Source organism: Lithobates pipiens, unplaced genomic scaffold (assembly GCF_037356315.1).
Source record: "Lithobates pipiens isolate NorthernLeopardFrog02 unplaced genomic scaffold, aLitPip1_a1.2 Scaffold_8, whole genome shotgun sequence".
Taxonomy (NCBI): Eukaryota; Metazoa; Chordata; class Amphibia; order Anura; family Ranidae; genus Lithobates; species Lithobates pipiens.
In genome coordinates, this window is record NW_027507903.1 from 550,167,336 (window position 1) to 550,189,257 (window position 21,922).

Here is a 21,922-nt window from a genome sequence, read left to right on the forward strand (position 1 = left end):
AAAAGTGAATTTGTTCCAAAACGACATTCATCAAGCCATCAAATGTACTGGAAATTTTGATAAAAATTTTCATACAATTGTTCATATGAATGTTCATTAAAAATCTGCAAGTGTATAACCAGCTTAAAGTGGTTGTGAACCTAGTCACACCACTCTTACCTACAGCTAAGCCTATATTAAGGCTTACCTGTAGGTACTGGAAATATCTCCTAAACCTGCACGGTTTAGAAGATATTTACCATATACGCTTGCGCTGGTGACGTCACCGGCACACGCGCATTGAAGAAAGGGCACGACATGCCTTTCTAAAGGGCCTGTGCCGTGACCGGCAGCTCCCGCACGCATTCTCTGGAGGGACGTCACACGACTCTGGCCAGTCACAGAGCCGGAGTCCACGGCCCCGGAAGGAAGAGGGTTGAAGATGGATGCGGATATCGCGGGCTTCGTTTGCAGGCAAGTGAAACATAATGCGATGCACACTAGCCCATTATGCATTTACTTTGCAGGGGAAAAAAGAGGGTTTACTTCCTCTTCAAGAGGGGCAACAATAAATAACAATGTTTTATCTATTGATTAATTTGGCAACACATATTGCAAATATTACACATCTTATAAAGTCAAATGACAATTTCAGGGGACAACAAACCAATGCAATGCTATCACTGTAGGAATATAAGAAAAAAGAGAGAGGGCGCACTGCCTAGTGCATTATCCAACAAATCTATAAAAAATATCTGATAAAACCAAAAAACAAACATAAACTTGTAAACTCGATCATCAAGCCACATGGGTGGCTAGTCTCTCACATATTGCTTGGACTACCAGACCAAGGTAGGGAGTCCTAAATGGGACCCTGCTGGCTGACGTGTTTCGAAGGACGACCTTCTTCTTCAGAGCCACCATTTGTTTTAGAAATGCCTGTTCAATTTTCTAATCATTAAAAAATTCAAAGGAACGGGATGGATCTTATTTATTTTGCAAATGAACACATTTCTTGGTGTGTTTTTTGTTTGGGAAAGTCCATTTATTCAAAGTCTTCAAATGTACTGAGAATTTTTGTACAAATGTTAATTCAAAATCTACTATGTGTATGGCCAGCTTTAATGTGTAGGTGTGGCCAGCACTGAAGAGATTTTAGATAGGGGTAGGAGTTAGTACTGTTTAGCTTTGGAAGATGGGAAATGGAATTTGCCAAAATTTTATACAAAGTTAAATCTGACCATTAAAGAAGAACTCTGGTAAGCACTTTTTTATTTAATTTAGAGAAAAAACCCACCCTGTTTGAAATCACTCAATGTTTTTGGGGTCAGCATGGCTCTAACATTCCCCGAGGTTTAGAAATGTTATAAAATATAGTGAAATGCCGGTAAGATTCCCTCTCCTCCTGTCCACTTCACTTCGGTCTGCTCCGAGTCATACAAATACAAATGAATCACAGCAGCTCCTGCTTCCCACCAAATAGAATTTTCTTCCCTTTGCCGCTAGATGGCGGTGTGCCTATGGAAAGTTCAAAATCTGCAGCACTGCTACAGTGTTTCCCCCAAAAAAGCCTGGGTCTTAAATAAATTTCAGCAACAAAAGACACAGTAGGGCTTATTTTCGGGGTAGGTCTTACTATGTAATGTGCTGTCTTCTCTCCCCCTCTCTCTCCTTGCCTGACAGGTATCCCCAGTGTGAACTGAGTTAAAATGCTTTTAAAACCCTATAATCCACTCTATTACAGTGGTATCTAATGTACAATGTGTGTGTTTCTGTAATATAATTATAGCGCCGCTCTGTTCTTCTGTGACCCGTCGGAGCTCTCTTCCCAGCAATTATATTACAGAAACACACACATTGTACATTATATACTACTGTAATGGAGTGGATTATAGGATTTTACAAGCATTTTAAACTAGGGCTTATTTTCCAGCCCTCCTGGAAAATAACGCTAGGTCTTATTTTCGGGGTAGGTCTTATTTTTGGGGAAACAAGGTAGCAAAAAAACCACACATCCCTGAGATGTTGGAAATTACCTTTTTTGCATCATCACCCCAGAAATTCCCCATGACTAATACTTGGAAAGCGATTTGGTTGAAGGCTTTGCTGGGGGAGCCCTCTTATGGAAGACTAAAGCTGATCAAAAATTATGCAATTTTCTTTCCTTCAACCACAGGTTTCTCCACTGTTAGAATACAGCAGTTTGTATGCAAGTGTATTAACAAGAACATTTTTGCAGCCCTAGCAACTACCGTAATTGAAGTCTGTGTTCCACTTTCAATTCTCCCCTGCAAAAATAAATTGGAAGCTAGTTGGTTTTAATGGACAAGAGTTGTTCTGATTGGCACACTTTTTATACATAAGGCCTTGCGTGCTTACTAGCTCTATCCATTATTTCAATCAACTTTTGTGAAGAGAGCTAGGCTGCTCATATTATGTAGTTACTATGTTTTGACAAGGAAACACATCAGAGCGGATGATGTGATGTGTTTTCATCTGACTCACTGCACTTTTGTACAGACTTTATTGTTCTTAGATGAAAAGCAAATTGTTTGCCTGCTCCCCCCGTAGGTCATGGAAATTGTTCACTTTCACTAGACTGGCCATAGATTATGCATTTTTCTTTCCTTCCGCAGGTTGAAGGAAAGAAAATCTCTTAATTCCCACATCAACACAGGCAGTGGGGGGAATTCCTCTCACTGTGCTGTATTCTGACTGGTTTCCCCAACATCAGAGTACAATGATCTCTGCTGGTGGCTTAAGCTGCTGGCTATGATCTCATGAACAAACCCTCACAGGCTGGTTGTACTGAACTTTATTTCCAGCTCCTGGATCACTTGTCTGAGCCCTTGTACACACGGTCAGAGATTCCGACGGAATGTGTCCTATCGGACCGTTTTGTCGGATAATCCGACTGTGTGTGGTATGCATTGAACTGTTTCCATCGGAATATCCGTCGGACCCAATTTTCCAACTTGTGGGAAATATTTTCCGACAAACTGGTCCGATCAGACATACTCCGATCATGTGTAGAGAATTTTGATCGGACCAAGTGCCACGCATGCTCAGATCAAATTCCTACACCAAAGCTATTGGCTACTAGCCTGAACGTAGTCCCATCGTAACGAAATAACGTCATCACGTTCTGAACGATCGGATTTTCCGACAACTTGGTCCGCCCGTGTGTATGCAACAGTTTTGGACACAATCCGTCGGACAAAATCCAACGGATTTGGTTGGCAGAATGTCCGACCGTGTGTACAGGGGCTTAGGCCAAGTCCTTTCCCATGCACAAGCTCTGTTCTGTCTTTGCGACATGTTTTATTGTGTGTAAACCTTCCTATTCTGCAATAAGCCTGACTGAATGTAATCTTGAAGCTTTATTGACAAAAACAGGGTGGAGTGAATTTATTGGGCAAAACAGATGAGAAATACATACAATGTATGAAACATACAAAAACACAATGAAATAACTTGTCTGCAGATGGCAATAAGTCCATGCTCACCAGCGATGATGCCTGTAGAGGATGTAGGTTTAGTTCACCAACCTGTGCTACAGGAATGATGGCTGGTTTCCTCCAGGGACGTGCGGTGAGGTCAATAGCTGGTGAAGCACTGGCTAGTATCAGAGCCAGATACACGTAGGTTACATACGCCACGATCGTTAGAGAGAGAACAATAATTCTACCACTAGATCTACTCTGTAACTCTAAACATGTACAGTGGTGTGAAAAAGTGTTTGCCCCCTTCCTCATTTCCTGTTCCTTTGCATGTTTGTCACACTTAAGTGTTTCGGAACATCAAACCAATTTAAACAATAGTCAAGGACAACACAAGTAAACACAAAATGCAATTTGTAAATGAAGGTGTTTATTATTAAAGGTGAAAAAAAATCCAAACCATCATGGCCCTGTGTGAAAAAGTGATTGCCCCCTAAACCTAATAACTGGTTGGGCCACCCTTAGCAGCAACAACTGCAACCAAGCGTTTGCAATAACGTGCAATGAGGCTTTTACAGCGTCCTGGAGGAATTTTGGCCCACTCATCTTTGCAGAATTGTCCTTATTCAGTTACATTAGAGGGTTTTCGAGCATGAACGGCCTTTTTAAGGTCATACCACAACATCTCAATAGGATTCAGGTCAGGACTTTGGCTAGGCCACTCCAAAGTCTTCATTTTGTTTTTCTTCAGCCATTCGGTGGTGGACTTGCTGGTGTGTTTAGGATCATTGTCCTGCTGCAGAACCCAAGTTCGTTTCAGCTTGTGTACACGAACAGATGGTCGGACATTCTCCTTCAGGATCTCTTGGTAGACAGCAGAATTCATAGTTCCTTTTATCACGGCAAGTCTTCCAGGTCCTGAAGCAGCAAAACAGCCCCAAATCATCACACTACCACCACCATATTTTACTGTTGGTATAATGTTCTTTTTATGAAATGCAGTGTTCCTTCTACGCCAGATATACTTGGACACACACCTTCCAAAGAGTTCCACTTTTGTCTCATCGGTCCACAGAATGTTGTCCCAAAAGTCTTGGGGATCATCAAGATGTGTTGTGGAGAAATTGAGACGAGCTTTGATGTTCTTTTTGCTCAGCAGTGGTTTTCTCCTTGGAACTCTGCCATGCAGGCCATTTTTGCCCAGTCTTTTCCTGATGGTGGAGGCATGAACGCTGACCTTAACTGAGGCAAGTGAGGCCTGCAGTTCCTTGGACGTTGTTGTGGGGTCTTTTGTGACCTCTTGGATGAGTCGTCGCTGCGCTCTTGGGGTAATTTTGGGTGGCCGGCCACTCCTGGGAAGGTTCACCACTGTTCCATGTCTTCGCCATTTGTGGATAATGGCTCTCACTGTGGTTCGCTGGATTCCCAAAGCTTTGGAAATGGCTTTATAACCCTTTCCAGACTGATAGATCTCAATTACTTTCTTTCTCAATTGTTCCTGAATTTCTTTGGGTCTCGGCATGATGTGTAGCTTTTAAGGATCTTCTGGTGGACCTTACTGTGTCAAGCAGCTCCTATTTAAGTGATGCCTTGATTGTGAACAGGTGTGGCAATAATCAGGCCTGGGTGTGGCTAGAGAAATTGAACTGAGGTGTGGACAACCACAGTTATAGTATGTTTTAACAAGGGGGGCAATCACTTTTCACACAGGGCCATGATGGTTTGGATTTTTTTTCACCTTTAATAATAAACACCTTCATTTACAAATTGCATTTTGTGTTAACTTGTGTTGTCCTTGACTATTGTTTAAATTGGTTTGATGTTCCGAAACACTTAAGTGTGACAAACATGCAAAGGAACAGGAAATGAGGAAGGGGCAAACACTTTTTCACACCACTGTAATCTGTAAAAAAATTTAAAGTGTCACCTATGGAGATTTTTAAAGCGGAGCTCCACCCTAAAGTGGAACTTCCGCTCATTGGAACCCTCCCCCCCTCCGGTGCCACAATTGGCACCTTTCAGGGGGGTGCAGATACCTGTATAATACAGGTATTTGCACCCACTTCCGGCATAGATATCCGCAGAATCTGCGGGTATTTACGCCACTTCCTGCGGGTCCCCCCCTGTCTGCTGGGAAACACATGGATCCCAGAGACAACGAGGACCATCCTTATTGCGCAGCGCGACACGCGCATGCGCAGTAGGGAACCGTGAAGTGAAGCCGCAAGGCTTCACTTCCTGATACCCATACCGAAGATGGCGGCGGCAGCACCCGAGAGCCGATTGAGAGATCGGCTTTGGGTGCCGACATCGCGGGAGCACTGGGCGGGTAAGTGTCCTTATTTCAAAAGTCAGCAGCTGCAGTATTTGTAGCTGCTGACTTATAAAAACAAAAAATGGCGGAACTCCCGCTTTAAGTACCCAAGTTTGGCCGATTCCACGAGTGTGCACAATTTTAAAGCATGATATGTTGGGTATATATTTACTTGGTGTAACATCATCTTTCACGCGCTTACCCTGACTTGTTCAAGCCCCGACTTAGTTAGAGTAGGCGGAACAATTTGGTGGGGGTGGGTCAGCCCGACCTCTTGACCTTTGGCCTCTGGGGGACATGCCTGCTGACCTTTGGGGGGGGGTCCCTATTCCAATACCTATATGAAACAGCCCCCCCCCCCCCCAAAAAAAACCTGTTTGAAAAATTGCTGCGCAAATACCGTGTAACATAAAAAGTTGCAACAACCACCATTTTATTCCCTAGGGTGTCTGCTAAAACAATATATATGTTTGGAGGTTCCGAGTAATTTTCTAGCAAAAAAAATATGATTATTACATGTAGGAGAGAAGTATCAGAATTGGCCTGGGTGGCAAGGGGTTAATTACCAAAAGGAATATACAAATAATTATTATATATTGTTGTTAAGGTAATTTACTATATCTTCAAAAACTGTACTCAAGCAGGTGGTTTAACAGACAAATCACTGAAGTTTGAAGTTATATCTTCCAACCAGTAAATTCACAGTAAATAGATAAATAATAAATTATTATCTTATAACATATAGCATCATAATATATGATTTAGCTTGTACCTTTTCAACAGCAGCAGATTCTCACTCTCCCTCTTAACTGTTTGAGAAAAACATGGGATTATGGTTAAAGCGGAGGTCCACCCTAAAATGGACCTCCGCTCATCGGAATCCCCCCCCCCTCCGGCGCCACAATCGGCACCTTTCAGGGGGGAGGGGGGTGCAGTTACCTGGATAATCCAGGTAACTGCACCCACTTCCGGGCTAGCTCTCTGCGGAAAGGGGCGTACGTTACGCCCCTTTCCGCAAGCGCCCGCCCCCTTCAGCAAGTGCCCCGCTGCCTGCTGGGAAACACACAGCTCCCAGAGGCAGCGGGGACCGTCCAGATTGCGCCGCGCGGCTCGCGCATGCGCAGTAGGGAACCGGGAAATGAAGCCGAAAGGCTCCATTTCCTGATTCCCATACCCAAGATGGCGGCGGCAGGACCCGATAGACGAGCGAGCGATCGGCTTCGGGTGCCGACATCGCGGGCGCGCTGGACAGGTAAGTGTCACTATTTAAAAGTCAGCAGCTGCAGTATTTGTAGCTGCTGGCTTTTAAAAAAAAAAAAAACGCGGAGTCCCGGTAGACTCCCGCTTTAAATCTTATACCCATAAACCCAAGTCTTTCCTTGTAGTTAAAGAGGAGTTCCGCCTGCAAAAAAATAAATAAAAGTCAGCAGCTACAAATACTGCAGGTGCTGACTTTTGAAATAAGGACACTTACCTGTCCAAGGCGCCTGCGATGTCCTCACCTGATGCCGACCTGTCTCTTGGCTCCGGGTGTAGGTGCTGGCATCTTCAGTAAGGGAATTGGGAAGTGAAGCCTCGCAGCATGTTTCCTACTGCGCATGCGTGAGTCGCGCTGCGTGTTCTGAATGATCCCTGCAGTCTTCTGGGACATCTGTGTCTCCCAGAAGACAGCTGGGGGGACCAAGGAGGGGCCGGACCAAGCATAGTTCGCCACGGATTCTGTGGCACTCTTTCGCTGGAAGTGGGAGCAAATACCTGGATTAGACAGGTATCTGCTAGCCCCCGAAAGGTGCCAAATGTGACACCGGAGGGGGCAGGAACTGGATAAGTGGAAGTTCCATTTCTGGGTGGAACTCCACTTTAAGAGGGCTGAGCTGGAAGGGAGCATGTGTCTTTTAGACACATGCCCCCTTCTATGACACTGCAGTGAGGGCATTTTTATTGGACAGATTGGGCTGATAGTACTTTACCATTGGTCCAAGACTCCAAGCTGTCCATTGAGCTCAGTGCCTCTGACAAGAATTGAGAGGCACTGTGAGCTCATCCTCTCAGGCTGCTGCAAACAGAGTGTGCCAGCTTGTATTTAAACTGGCCGCTCTGTATGTAGCTTCTGACAGGCTGCACAAGGAGCCCCGTATCTCCAGAACCATAGGTCATAGGAGCCCCACATTTTTACCAGTGGTGGGGTAGGACTTATGCTACAAATCTGACCTCAGGTCACTGAGCTACAACCCTCGAAGCTCGATTTTTTTATTTATTTTTAATGTTCATGGCTCTGCCTCACCTGCCTTCCCTGACTGCATGTCCCTGGTTTCCTTTCCCTCAGTTCTTGAACTGGAGTCTGAGCTCCAACAATGCACCTGTTTCTTTTTGATGAAGGAAGCTCTTATTAAAGAGGTTGTAAACCTCAGAAAAAAACAAAACAAAAAACTTGCAAGACAAAGGCACAAAGAGCTAGTATGTATGCATCGCATACTAGCTCATTATGAAATACTTACTTTAGAATGATGCCCTGCAGTGCCGCCCCGCATTTTGCTCCTGCAGTCGACATCTTTCGCCGGAGTTACACCAGCAGGCCGTTTCTTCAGTGTGCATGCACCGATGACATTGGCAGCAGCACATTTAGTGAATATCTCCTAAACTGTGCAAGTTTAGGAGATATTTACAGTACCTACAGGTAAGCCTTATTATAGGCTTACCTGTAAGTACAAGTGGTGTAACAGAGTTTACAACCAATTTAAAGCTAAACAGTCTCTAACATCTGTAAAACAGTAAATTTATTCCAGGCTCCATCTAGTGGGCAAATGTAATATTGCAGGGACAACAAGCATAATTCACCATTATTTCCTGCCAAAGGCGGAACAAAGTCTTTAATGAAAATTAGAATAACTTGAGACTCACACTCATCAGTTTTTTTGTTTTCAAAAGGAAAGTAGGTAGTAATGTTTGTACCTATTGTCATTTCATTCAGTGTTTTTTTTTTTCTTACTTTGAATTCAGCATTAAAAGCACAGGAGTTACCAGGCCTACATGATGTTGAAATTATGCCTTGGCCCTAGAGAAGAGGCCTTGCCAGCAAACTAAAAAAAAAAACCCCACAAAAGCTGCTTTTTACAGGCGCTTGAGCTTTTATTTCTGCCTATAAAAGCTTGTTCTTTTTTTGTGCTCTATCTTGTGTTTTTATTGAGCTCTTTTGAGCTTTTTTGAGCATAAGTGTTTTTTTTTCACCAATGCTCCTGGATAGTATTTTCTCTTAACTACTGTATAAACAAAACAGAAAGCTGGAACAAACATTTTTGTGCATTTCTGAGATTTTTTTAGATCTTTGGGGCACTAGCTCCTCTCAAAAACACAAGTTTGGTGGTGGGGTGCATGGACACATTGGCTAACATGGAGGGGGGGTTCTAGGCAGAAGAAATAAGAGCTTAACCACTTCACCTCTGGACCATTTGACTGGCCAAAGACTAGAGCACTTTTTGCGATTCGGCACTGCGTCACTTTAACCACTTGCTTACTGGGCACTTAAACACCATTCTGCCCAGACCAATTTTCAGCTTTCGGTGCTCTCACACTTTGAATGACAATTACTCAGTCATGCAACACTGTACCCAAATGAATTTTGTGTCCTTTTTTTTCCACAAATAGAGCTTTCTTTTGGTGGTATTTGATCACCTCTGGGGTTTTTATTTTTTGCTCTATAAATGAAAAAAGACCGAAAATTTTGAAAAAAAACGTATATTTCTTTGTTTCTGTGACAGAATTATGCAAATTATTAATTTTTCTTCATAAATTTTGGCCACAATTTATACTGCTACATATCTTTGGTAAAAATAACCCAAATTAGTGGATATTATTTGGTCTTTGTGAAAGTTAGAGAGTCTACAAGGTGTGGTGCGAATCGCACAAAATTGATCACATCTGATGTACTGGTGGACTATCTCGCTTCTTGTGACCCGAACAAGTCAGGAAAGTACAAATACCCCCCAAATGACCCCTTTTTGGAAAGTATACATTCCAAGGTATTTAGTAAGAGGCATAGTGAGCTTTTTGATGTTGTCATTTTTTTCCCACAATTCTTTGCAAAATTAAGATTTTTCATATTTTTTTTTCTCCACAAAATTGTCATTGTAATAGGTTATTTCTCTCACGTGGCATGTGTATACCACAAATGACACCCCCCAAAAAATTCTGCTACTCCTCCTGAGTATTACAATACCACATGTGTGTGACTTTTTCACAGCCTGGCCACATAGAGAGGCCCAACATGCAGGTAGCGCCATCATGTGTTCTAGGAACATAAATTACACATCTAACTTGTTGACTATTTATTACACTTTTGAAGCACCAGGACAATGACACGTGACACTGATGACAGATGGCACTGATACCTGGCAATGATGACACTTATACGTGGCACTGATGACAGGTGGCACTGATGACAGATGACACTAATATGTGGCACTGATGACAGATGGCACTAATATGTGGCACTGATGACACGTGGCACTTATACGTGGCACTGATGACACGTGGCACTTATACATGGCACTGAAGACACGTGGCACTAATACGTGGCACTGATGACAGATGGCACTAATACGTGGCACTAATACGTGCCACCGATGACAGATGCCACTAATACATGCCACCGATGATGCGTGACACTGATGACAGATGGCACTGATAAGTGGCATTGATGACACGTGACACTGACAACAGATGGCACGTGACACTGATGACAAATAGCACTGATACGTGGCACTGATGACAGATGGCACTATGTGGCACTGATGACACATGGCACGGACGACAGGTGGCACTGACGACAGGTGGCACTGACGACAGGTGGCACTGGGGGCAGGTGGCACTGGGGGCAGGTAGCACTGGGGGCAGGTAGCACTGGGGGCAGGTAGCACTGGGATGGATGGCACTGGGGGCAGGTAGCACTGGGGTGGATGGCACTGGGGGCAGGTAGCACTGGGGTGGATGGCACTGGGGCGGATGGCACTGGGGCGGATGGCACTGGGGTGGATGGCACTGCTGGGGGAGGATGGCACTGCTGGGGGAGGATGGCACTTTTTATTTTATTTTTTTACTTTTTTTTATTTTTTTCCTTACTACAGGCAGAACGGCTGCCGCTGCAGCCGTTCATCTCTCCCCTCTCACACTGTCTGTGCGAGGAGGGAGAGCGGCGCTGAGAGATGATCTCATATGTTTACATATGAGATCATCTCCCATTGGACACGCCGATCACGCTGTAAACGGCCGCTGTGATTGGCCGTTTACAGCGATCTGTGTTTGCCTGTCCCCGGGGGACACGGCGAACACAGAACTTCAGGCCGTCCAGGGACGACCACCCGGACGAACGCGCCTGCTCTACGGCCGTCATTCGGCTATAGGGCGGGCGCGAGGTGGTTAACTGACAATTGCGCGGTCGTGCGATGTGGCTCCCAAACAAAATTGATGCCCTTTTTTCCCCATAAATAGAGCTTTCTTTTGGTGGTATTTGATCGCCTCTGTGGTTTTTACTTTTTTGCGTTATAAACAAAAAAAGAGTGACAATTGAAAAAAAAAAAACGCAGTATTTTTTACTTTTTGCTATAATAAATATCCCCAAAAAAGATATAAAAACATTTTTTTCCTCAGTTTAGGTCGATACATATTCTACATATTTTTGGTAAAAACAATCGCAATAAGCGTATATTGATTGGTTTGCGCAAAAGTTATAGCGTCTACAAAATAGGGTAGTTTTATGCCATTTTTATTAATAATTCGTTTTTTTACTAGTAATGGCGGCGATCAGCGATTTTTATTGTGACTGCGACATTATGGCGGACACGTCAGACAATTTTGACACTGTAAAAATGTCACTGGCAGTGAAGGGGTTAATACTAGGGGACAGTGAAGGGGTTAATGTGTGTCCTAGTTTGTGTTCTTACTGAAGGGGGTGGGGACTGTGCAGGGAAACAAACAGATCTGTCAGTTCACCCCTCAGAGAAGAACCGTAAAACTGTGTGTTTACACACACAGTTCCGGGTTCTCCGTGTGCCCGGAGAGATCGCGGCAGCCCATCGGTGATCGAGACTGCTGGGCACTCGCATCGGCTCGGGGAGCGAGTGGGGGGGAGGGGGGACACATGCACAAGCCTCCAGCGGCGCGCATGTGCATAACGTCGTTTCGCCCAGCCATGCCATTCTGCCGCAGTACAACTGCGTCCAGTTAAAATAGCTCTAAAGCCTATGGAAGCAGCTTCTTTGAGCTCCTTTGAGCTGCAGTGTGCATGAGCTCTTATACTGTCTGAAAACTCCTGATTAACCAGGAGAAGTCAGTTACATCCAGTTGTCTTTTCCCAGAGAAATCCACAAATCAGCAACAGGAATGTTTTTACAATTCATCAAAGACATAGGGGGAGATTTACTAAAACTGGAGTACTCCGAATCTGGTGCAGCTGTGCATGGTAGCCAATCAGCTTATAACTTCAGGTTGTTGAATTAGGGTGGGTTCACACTGGGACTACTTCTCAGGCAACTTAGCCGCCTGACAAGTCGCATCCCGTTCTGTACAATGGAACCATTCACAAGTCGCTCCGACTTAGAAAAAGGTTCCTGTATGACTTTGGGGGTCACTTGAGGCGACTTGCATTGACTTGTATAGAAGTCATTTTGCATGTCGCCGCAGCAGTCGTGGCAGTCACACTGCAAGTCATGCTGCCTCAGTGTGAACAGACACCTAACCTCCCTGGCGGTATGATTATGGTTTTAGGTGCTGAAAGCGGTACCATTATTTTGCATGGAAATTTGGCGTTTTATATTGTAGGCCTGCAATTCTTAGGAATAACTCTCTTAAATCTGTTCAAACCAGAGTCTAGCAGACATCCCGGGTATGATAAAGTTTATAATATAATAAATAATGATAATAAATAATAATAAAAATTATTCAATAATGTAATCAAATCCAAAAACACTGAAATTTGCTCATTTGCAGAATTGTCGCTGTCATTAGATTTAGTGTTTGATGACAAATTTCCCCACATATCGCTATCGCTCAATTCTGCAAGTGATTATAATTTATTATCGCTGTTTTCTAGCTGGTCTAAAATCACTTTGACATAAAGGGACACTTTTTGGTTGCTATGGACAATCTCCAAATTCCAGGCAGGAAAAACAGTATTTATAATATAAAAGTGCATGCAGGGCACTGCACAGACCACTAGGGACAAAGGGGGTATGTAATTTTTTTTATACAGTATGGTAATCTGTAAGATTACAGTACTGTGTGTGTTTTGTGTGTTTTTACTTTTTTTGAATTTGGCGCCGATCTCCGCTCCCGTGAGTCGTAACGTTGCAGGGAACGGAGCTCGGTGGCACTCGGGCACTGTATGAATCGAGCGGAGGACAGCTCGATCACACAGCGTGGAGGACATCGCTGGATCCAGGGGACAAGGTAAGTAACATCTCCCTGTATCCTCCCTGCATCCAGCAATGCGATCCCGAGTCTGGCTCGGGGTTACCGCTCATGGTACTGAAATCCCAGCCCGAGCCAGACTCGGGATCACCGCTAGGGAGGTTAAGCTTTGACAATAAAACCTGGAAGCTGATTGGTTTGTATGCAGAGCTGCACCAGATTTTGCACTCTCCAGTTTTTGTAAATCAATCATTTATTGGCATCTCTAGGCAAATTCTGAGATGAGAAAGAGCGATATCCCATGCCACTAAGCATGTAGGCAAGGGACACACCCTTGCCATGTCCCATTTGGACCTTGAAGAATGAATTTTCAAAAATATGATTGGTTAAATGCACAAGTGTGTTTTGTTTTGTTTTTTTCCACTGCTCCTTTTTTTTTGTACTGGCTTTAAAAAATTACAAATGTATTTATTTAGATGTTGGGTGTGGTATAACACATTTGGTAGATAAAGAACTATAGTCCCCTCTAGCAATATGGTGTATGTGAGCTCTCTGGCCAGCACTGACATCTTCGCCTAGTCTTGTTCTTGGTTCAGGATCTTTAGCCATCTTGGCTGGCCGCACCAAGATGGCATATCTCCCACACATGAGTTATCTCACCCTGGCAGATGATGAAAGATGATTGTGAACAGGCAAGTAAAGCTGGTCATCCACTAGTAGAATTTCCAACAAAAGTTCACAAGAACATTCTCAGAATATTTGGTATGTCTCTTCTAGAATAAAAAAAACCTGCCTGTTCTCATATTTAGAATTTTTATTTAAAGCTGTTCTTTAACTAGTAGATTCTATATAGAAGTCAATACATAGATTAAAAAGAGGAGAATGGAGGGGCAGAGAGATTGGGTTTCAAAAGAGGGACGGTCTCCCTAAATGACAGACATTTACAAGGAATGTGAATGAGTGAATTACGTAATGGCACACCATTATATCAAGTGTCTCTCAACACATTTAATCTCCAAATACTGAAACCAGTAATGTAATGAAGGAGAAAATGTTCCACTGCTAAACAGTAATTTATCCTATCATTATATGGACTGAAAGCTTACACCATCTATTATTTACACTTAGTATAATCCTGCCATGAGTAACAATTTCCGCATTCTGAAAGCGTATGGAAAAGTGTTAGGAGCTCATGCTTACCATACATTATAAATATAGAGGCCCCTACAAATGTGATAGGCAACTTTTGCCGGCAGAAGCTGTGTGCTGATCTGCCTTGGACTCAGATATAGTATACTGGACCATAGAGTCCTGTTATACAAAGATAGTGCTCATTTTAAAGTGATATACACTCATGGCTACTTTAGCGGTGACTCCACATAATATCCTCCACATCGCAGCCTCCCGTACACACACACACACACACACACACACACACACACACACACACACACATTTAGAGCCGACACACATCACACTTTGTGCTTTTTTTTCTTTCAACTTTATTGAAATGTCAAAATACATTTCATTCATTTTTATGCATCACAGCTCAGTTGTGGTGCATAAAAATAGTATGCACCGCACTGCTCAGTGGCACTATTGCAGTGTGAATAGGACACATAGAAAACAATTGTTTTCTATTGCCCTTGCAGCGACCGGTGTTTTGCTAGTGCATAAATTACAGACCCCCTTTTACATCAGTGTCTTCAGTCCCCCCTTCACATCACATCATAGCCCCCCTTTTACATCAGTGTCCTCAGTCCCTCCCTTCACATCATATCCCCCCCCCCTCATTTTACATCACAGGCTGCCTCATCACAGACCCCCCTATTACAGACTGACTCATCACAGACTGACCCTCATCACAGACCCCCCTCACAGACTGACCTGACCCATCACAGACCCCCACCATCACAGAATGACCCCCCAAATCACAGGCCTCCCATTACAGACTGACCCATTACAGACTGACCCATCACAGACTGACCTGACCCATCACAGACCCCTCATCACTGACCCCCCCCAGATTGATTGCTGGGACCGCCCCGCTGCTTGGCAACCAATCACCCACTTCTTAATTTAAAAAGTCTCACCCTTTGTCCAGATCGGCCGGCGCTTCATGTTTTGTGTGAATAAGACTGGCAGTGTGGGGAGGGGGCAATGCAGCAATATTACAGAAGAGATGGACCTGCCACGCCTGCCATGCTGTGAACATAGTGGCATCGACAGCGACAGAGGTGAGCCTGTGACGGGGAGAGGACACACAGGAAACTACTTGGTGAGGCTACGGTCCAAGTAGAATGGCCATTGGGGCCGGAAACCGCACCATGCTCTGCCATTTAGTCACGCCTGTCTTATAGGCAGTACCACGGTGCTCAAATGAATGGCTGCGCAAGCCGTGAAGCCATTACTTTGACAGGCTGTCACTGAAACCGGCCCACTGAGCCATCGGCCCACCGGAAAACTCCTGGTAGTTCCGATGGCCAGTACATGCCTGAGACCTACCTAAAGTGCCATATCAATCTGTATCCAATCAGGCAGACCCCAGCATTTCTAAGTTGTTGACAGATCTAAAGAGGGTTTGATTCCTCCATTCCCAATAGCCGAATTAAAAAAAAAAAAGACTTGTCTTTCATCTATGGCCAGATAGTCCTCTCTTCCCCACTAATCAGACTGCAGCATTATAATTTTGTAGAAAATCACAAAGTAAGAGGCTGCTTCAGGGGTTGATCTGTGCCAGAAATTTGTGAACACAGCCAAGATAAGCACAGGCAACAAGATTTGCATAATTGTTTAATCTCTGAGCCAGTATCTCAGTCCAATAAATAGATGCAAACCCTGTAGGTGCCTGAACAAATATGGTTCCATCCTACTGGAAAGAAAAGCAGATGGAAACATTGTAGGGAGGAGTTCTTAAAGTAGAACTCTGGGCTAAAACTATTTAACCTTAAAACTGCTCCCATCCCTTTCCTAACACCTATACTAACCCTGTAGAAGAAAGTATGTATGCCTTTTCTGAGGGCACTCCACTCCAATTACCTGGCAGCACTGCCAGCACTGGCTACAAGGGAGAAGAGAGAGCACATGACAATGGCTGGAATGCCTTAACAGTGACGTCACCCATAGGCTTAGTATGGGCCATCCGTTGTCGGTGCTCCCTCCTCTCTCCTTAAGCCACTGCTAGCTAAGAGAGAAGAGCTGATCATGTGACCAGAACGGAGCAGAATAGGTAACTATATGCATCTTTCTTCTAGAGGGTAATTAATACAGGTTTTTAGAAGAGGTCAGTGGGAGCAGTTTTAAGATCACATAGTTTTAGCCCAAAGTTCTACTTTAACATGATGTGTTTGTTGATCAGGAATGAGAAAAAAAAATAATTAGGTTACTTTTATATATGTGCTCAATTGCCTAAAAAAAACAAAAAAAAAAAACAACCTGTCTCACCCCCAAAAAGTGGTCTGCCTTAGTTATTTGACCTTGTGGAAATATAGAAACAAAAGCATTTTACAGCAAGTCCCAATGAAAGGACCATTTCTCCACATTTGGGTGCCCTCAGACAAGTCCCTCTGCATGCTTCTTATACATTATAATTTCCCATATAGCAATATTAACAACTTTACAAGGTAGCTAAATGGGTCTTCACGCCTCCTATACCATGTACTTGCCAACATTCTAAAAAACTTTAGCAAGACACTTACAAATGAACATTGGATACAGAGTGCACCCATGACGCAAACTTCACAGAGCCCTTGGGGATTTCCAAAAAAGAAATCAGAAGCTGTTTTCCTTCAGTCAACATACCTCTGATTCATATGGAGTCCTCTGTACACAGTAAGAGAGAGGAGAAGTAACCGCTTTGACTTATTTAGCTGTGTGTGTCAGTTTGAGCTATTGACCCCTGTGAACAAGAGTTTTTTTTTTTTTTACCAAAGCAGAATAGACTTGACAGGTAAACATGTGAAATGTGGCTGACTAGAAAAAAAATCTACACAATTATTCAGTATTTTAGATTTGTCTAACTAAAAAACATTTAAAAAAAATATTTGTAGAAAAAAATTACACACATCAACATTTACTTAGTAAATATGTGCTGTAATTAAGGAGAATGTGTTAATAATGAATACAGCTGTGAGACAGAAGAGTGATACAGTATATAGTACTGGTAATTATTATATTGTACTGACTGATCTTGAATTATTTTGCAGCTTTGCTGATATTTGTGTCTGAGCTTTCCTCATCTGGGTAACATGTACAATGTGCTTACTAACAGTCCTCTATCTCTACAGGAGGTTATATTACGGAGATCTTCATACAGGGAAGGTAAGACAGCTGTTTATAAAAATTTCTTAAATGACTAGTCCACTCACTGTACATCAAGAAATTATTGTTATTGAATACTTAGTGATTGTAAACCATCAGATTTTTTTTTGTAAAATAACAAACATATCATACTTACCTCCACTGTACAGTTCATCGTCATCTGGGGTCCCCCGGCAACGCTCGCGGCTCCTCCCCGCATTAGTAAATCCCCTGGGAGAAGTGCTCTCTGGGTGGGTGGGTTTACCTTGCGGGCGCGCTCCCGAATCCAGCATTTGTGTGCATGGACACGGAATGCCTGGCTCGGACCCCAGCACCAGCGTCATTGGATTTGATTGACAGCAGCGGAGCCAATGGTTGCGCTGCTATCAATCTATCCAAACAAGAGCCAAATGGCTGGGGGGCTGGTCAGTGTCAGAAGTTTTTTCACCTTAATGCATAGGATGCATTAAAGTGAAAAAAACACGAGGGTTTACAACCCCTTTAAAGTAACAGCATATTTTACTGTTCTTTACATCAAAGTAATTCAAACTTAACAGCAGGCAACAAAACAGTCAGTGGATTGATAATGGTATCCATAAATCTATGCAGAACTGAAATTAGCCAACTTACCCAGAGTATTTTAAGACTATGGGGAGCCAAAGACACAGGAGGGGGTCAGACATGCAGACAAGATCCAGGAGTTTAGACGAGACAAGAGCACTACCAGTGGGTTTAGACGTCAGAACAATTTATTTCATCATAGAAATCTAACATAAAACATCTAGAAGGTTTGTAAAGCTTGGTGGTCATTACGGGACTGCAGCAATGTAGGCTTTGGTAGAAGTAACCTGTGGGGACACAGGCTTTCAACACTCCCAGAAGAGTTGCATGCCAAAGAGGCTTTCTGAGGTTACAGTGCTAGAATGGAGGGGAGGTAGGAGATATGGACCTCCAGAACATGTCTTCACTGGTGGGGTGTCCAATATTCAATGCTTGCAAATCCATTAGGCAAGCAGTTTATGAACCTGTATCAAACCACGTGGATTAGGAAATTGGAAGGTTACTGCACTTTGCTTAATCGTAACCCCTGAACTATGTGTGTTACTTACTCCTAACCCCTGAACTATGTGTGTAACTTAATCCTGACCCCTGCATTCTGTTTATTTTCTCCTGACTCCTATACTCTGTGTGTTAACTTATTTCTTACTCCTGCACTCTGAGTCTATCTACTCCTGACCTCTGCAGTCTGTGTTGACTCAGTCCTGACCCCCTGCACTCTGTGTGTTTATATACTCCTGACCCCTGCAATCTGTGTGTTTATATACTCCTGACCCCTGCAATCTGTGTGTTTATTTACTTCTCACCCCTGCAGTCCATGCATTATGTAATCCTGACCCCGGTGCTCTATGCTTTATGCTCTCTTCTTCTATAGCAGCATAGGCACATGTTTTATTTACCAAACCCCTTTAGGCTCTGCTGACAGTTACTGCAATATAGCCACATCCACAATTTCCTGTGGTGCGCTGTGCAACAAAAAAAAGGCAGACAATTTTGAAAAAAAAAAACAATATTTGTACTTTTCTGCTATAAAACATATCCAATAAAAATAAAATAAAAAATCGAATTTCTTCATAATTTTAGGCAAATTTATATTCTGCTACATATTTTTTGGGGGAAAAAAAACTCCCAATCAGCATATATACGCTGGTCCACCAGACTAAGTCCACCGGATAGTCCGTTTGTGTGTACGGGGAATAACTGACGCTTTTTTTTGTAATTCCTTTATTTTATTTTCCAAAATGATCTGCTTTTAACAGTCAAGGTATGCACTAGTTACAGATAACCGAATCAAGTAGCGAAAAAGGGGTCACGCAATCAGAGTAATATAACAACTAGCCCCGCTCTTCACATTGCGATTTGAGACTTTGCGGGAACCAGTGACACTAATACATTGAGCAGTGCTAAAAATATGCACTGTCACTGTAATAATGACACAGGCTGGGAAGAGGTAAAACATCTAGGGCGATCAAGGGGTTAAATGTGTGCCTAGCCAGTGTTTGTGTACACTATATTCTTTCACTAAGGGAAGTAATGGATTTCATTCCCTGCTTTGCGGGGAAAAAGAAATCCAGCACCTCCCTGCTGACAGGACAGGGCTCTGCCTTGTTTACATAGGCAGAGCCCTGTCCTGTGTGTTTTTCAGACGATAACCTATTGGCTGGGCCCCGTTGATTGACATATGCTGTGTTTAATCACAGCACGACCGCGCTCGCACCCCCTACCCGGAAAGTGCCGGATCACGTACTAGGTACTGGAAAGTGAAGGGAATTCTCTGCAATGAGTCACAGATGGCGAAAAATAATCTTACTTACTCTATCCAGAATGAAAAAAATAATGTTGCTCTTCGTTCTACATTAAGTTTTTATAGTCATACATAGAAATAAAACCATATAAATGTATAGGCATGATATCATCAAGAAGAAACTAGAATCATCGTTGACAACATATTCCTAGGAACATGAAATCACAAAACGTTAAAGTAAAAGAGCACTGATAATTAGTTCATGCTTTTTATGTCTTCATACTCCTGGCCCGGAGCCAGCTGGTGTATTGTAGCCAGCATCTTTGCGAGTATGATTGTAGGGATTAAAGTAGGTAATCAACAGGCAGTAAAGGGGGAAGCACAAGATTTCCTGCAGCAGAAGCATTGTGCCGACAGTGTCCAGAGAGGGGACTGTTTGTCTATTTAACGTAAGATGCCATGAAGTGATAGTCTGGGTAGTAGATGAAATTGGTCCAGTAGAACCATTGTTTACGACACTATTCCTCATTGTTCTTACTCATGGCCATTAATACTTCCATCATACGTATTTCCTGAATCTTGACAAACCATAAGCTAATTGGCCAGGGTGTGGTTTGTTTCCAATACAGTGGAATGCATGCTTTGGCTGTGTTAAGTAAGTGGATGAGTAGAGAACATTTGTACTTGTTTAACGACATAGGGGTCATGTGGAGGATGAATCAGCAGGGTCAGCTGGCATCTGAATGTCTGTAGATAATCCCTTTGACTTGAGACTTTAGGCCTGACCAAAATATGTGACACATAGTGCCCTCTTCCCTCTAAAGATGTACAATAGTTGACTGCCAACGCCCATCAGCCATGAAGGTTTCACCAGGTCCATGCAAAGTGGTGATGCTTTTCAGATGGATAGGTATCTTGCCATCTGTGAAATAATTCTCGTATAAAGCTGCACAGTCCAGATATATTCCAAGAGGGTGCTTGTGGTGACCACAAAGAATGGTGTCATGCAGAACCAGTGGTAACAGTAGAAAATTGCCAGCACTTCAAAGATACTTTCAAACTCTTTTATGAACACATAGGTTACATACATAATACTAATATTGCGTAGAGGATGGGGGCCCTGCAAGACCTGAAAACATTGACATTTTGACCTTGTGTGGCATTATGTGTTCATAATAAATGTTTGAAATGCATCTTTGGAGTTCAGGTGACGTTCTACTGTTGCCACCATTCTTGATAGGACATTGGACTGTTAAAGTCCATGAGTGACTGTACACATTTCTGGTGTTCATGTGAATATGGACAAAGCTGACGTAATGTCTTCTGGTGTAGTTAGTGGAAAGACATGATGTGCTGTGAGGTGACATGACTAGATGAAGAAAAGGGCTGAGTCAGAAGAACTATATAGCTGCAGGTAAAGAATGCAAGAGCGTGGGTTCGTTTTCATAGTGATTTGCGCAAAATACTACTATTATAAACCATTGTTCAGATGTTACAAACTAGTGTCATGATTTCTTTATGTGTTGCGATATTATTACAATTATTAATCTAGAACTAAGTTATGAGTCCTTCCTCACACATATGGACATAGTCCAAGCTGTACATTGTCTAATATTGGTATCTCAGTCCCTGGATTCCTACTTTATACATAAAGACCGAGTTATCTACTCCAAGCCAGGTATGGTGGCCCCACAGTTAAGACCTCATGCCTGCGATGCGGAACTTTCTAACCATGGGGTAAACGTTTGCTGAAAATAGAAGCATTAGGCCAAACAGTTCTAAATGTATTGTGATATTCTACATTTCTGATGAAATAGCTGATCATTCATTTATGGGATTTGATCCAGGATTATATTGCGTTATTGCTTCTATGAAGAGTTAGCATTACTAGGTTTATTTTATGTATTTTGCTGTGTACAACTTGACAAGGAATTCACAGTGCTAGTCACCTCATTTTGTAGAGCATCAGGGGTCAAAAAGTTAGTCTTTTGGGTTATTGCAGGTTATAATAATAGTAACAGCAGAACCTTCTAGTCAAATTTTCAGCAAGCCTCTCTCAGAATATACAGAACAGAAGCAGGTAAAGCTCTGTCACTTTGCCGAGACCACGGCAGCTTAATTTACTATGGCATTGCCCCAAACAGAACATTTACTGGGCAGGGGTAGTGAACGCAGTAAATGCCA

The 21,922-nt window shown here is 43.1% G+C and overlaps 1 protein-coding gene across 7 annotated transcripts in view; it reads left to right on the plus strand.

Moving 5' to 3' along the window:
- Positions 1–21,922, plus strand: part of SORBS3 (sorbin and SH3 domain containing 3) — an 88,898-nt gene that overhangs the window by 14,882 nt on the left and 52,094 nt on the right. For all 7 annotated transcript variants that reach the window (XM_077469854.1, XM_077469850.1, XM_077469848.1 and 4 more), the window contains exon 8: positions 17,424–17,457. In XM_077469854.1, the coding sequence (XP_077325980.1) occupies positions 17,424–17,457 (34 nt within the window). The remainder of the gene's footprint in view (positions 1–17,423; positions 17,458–21,922) is intronic.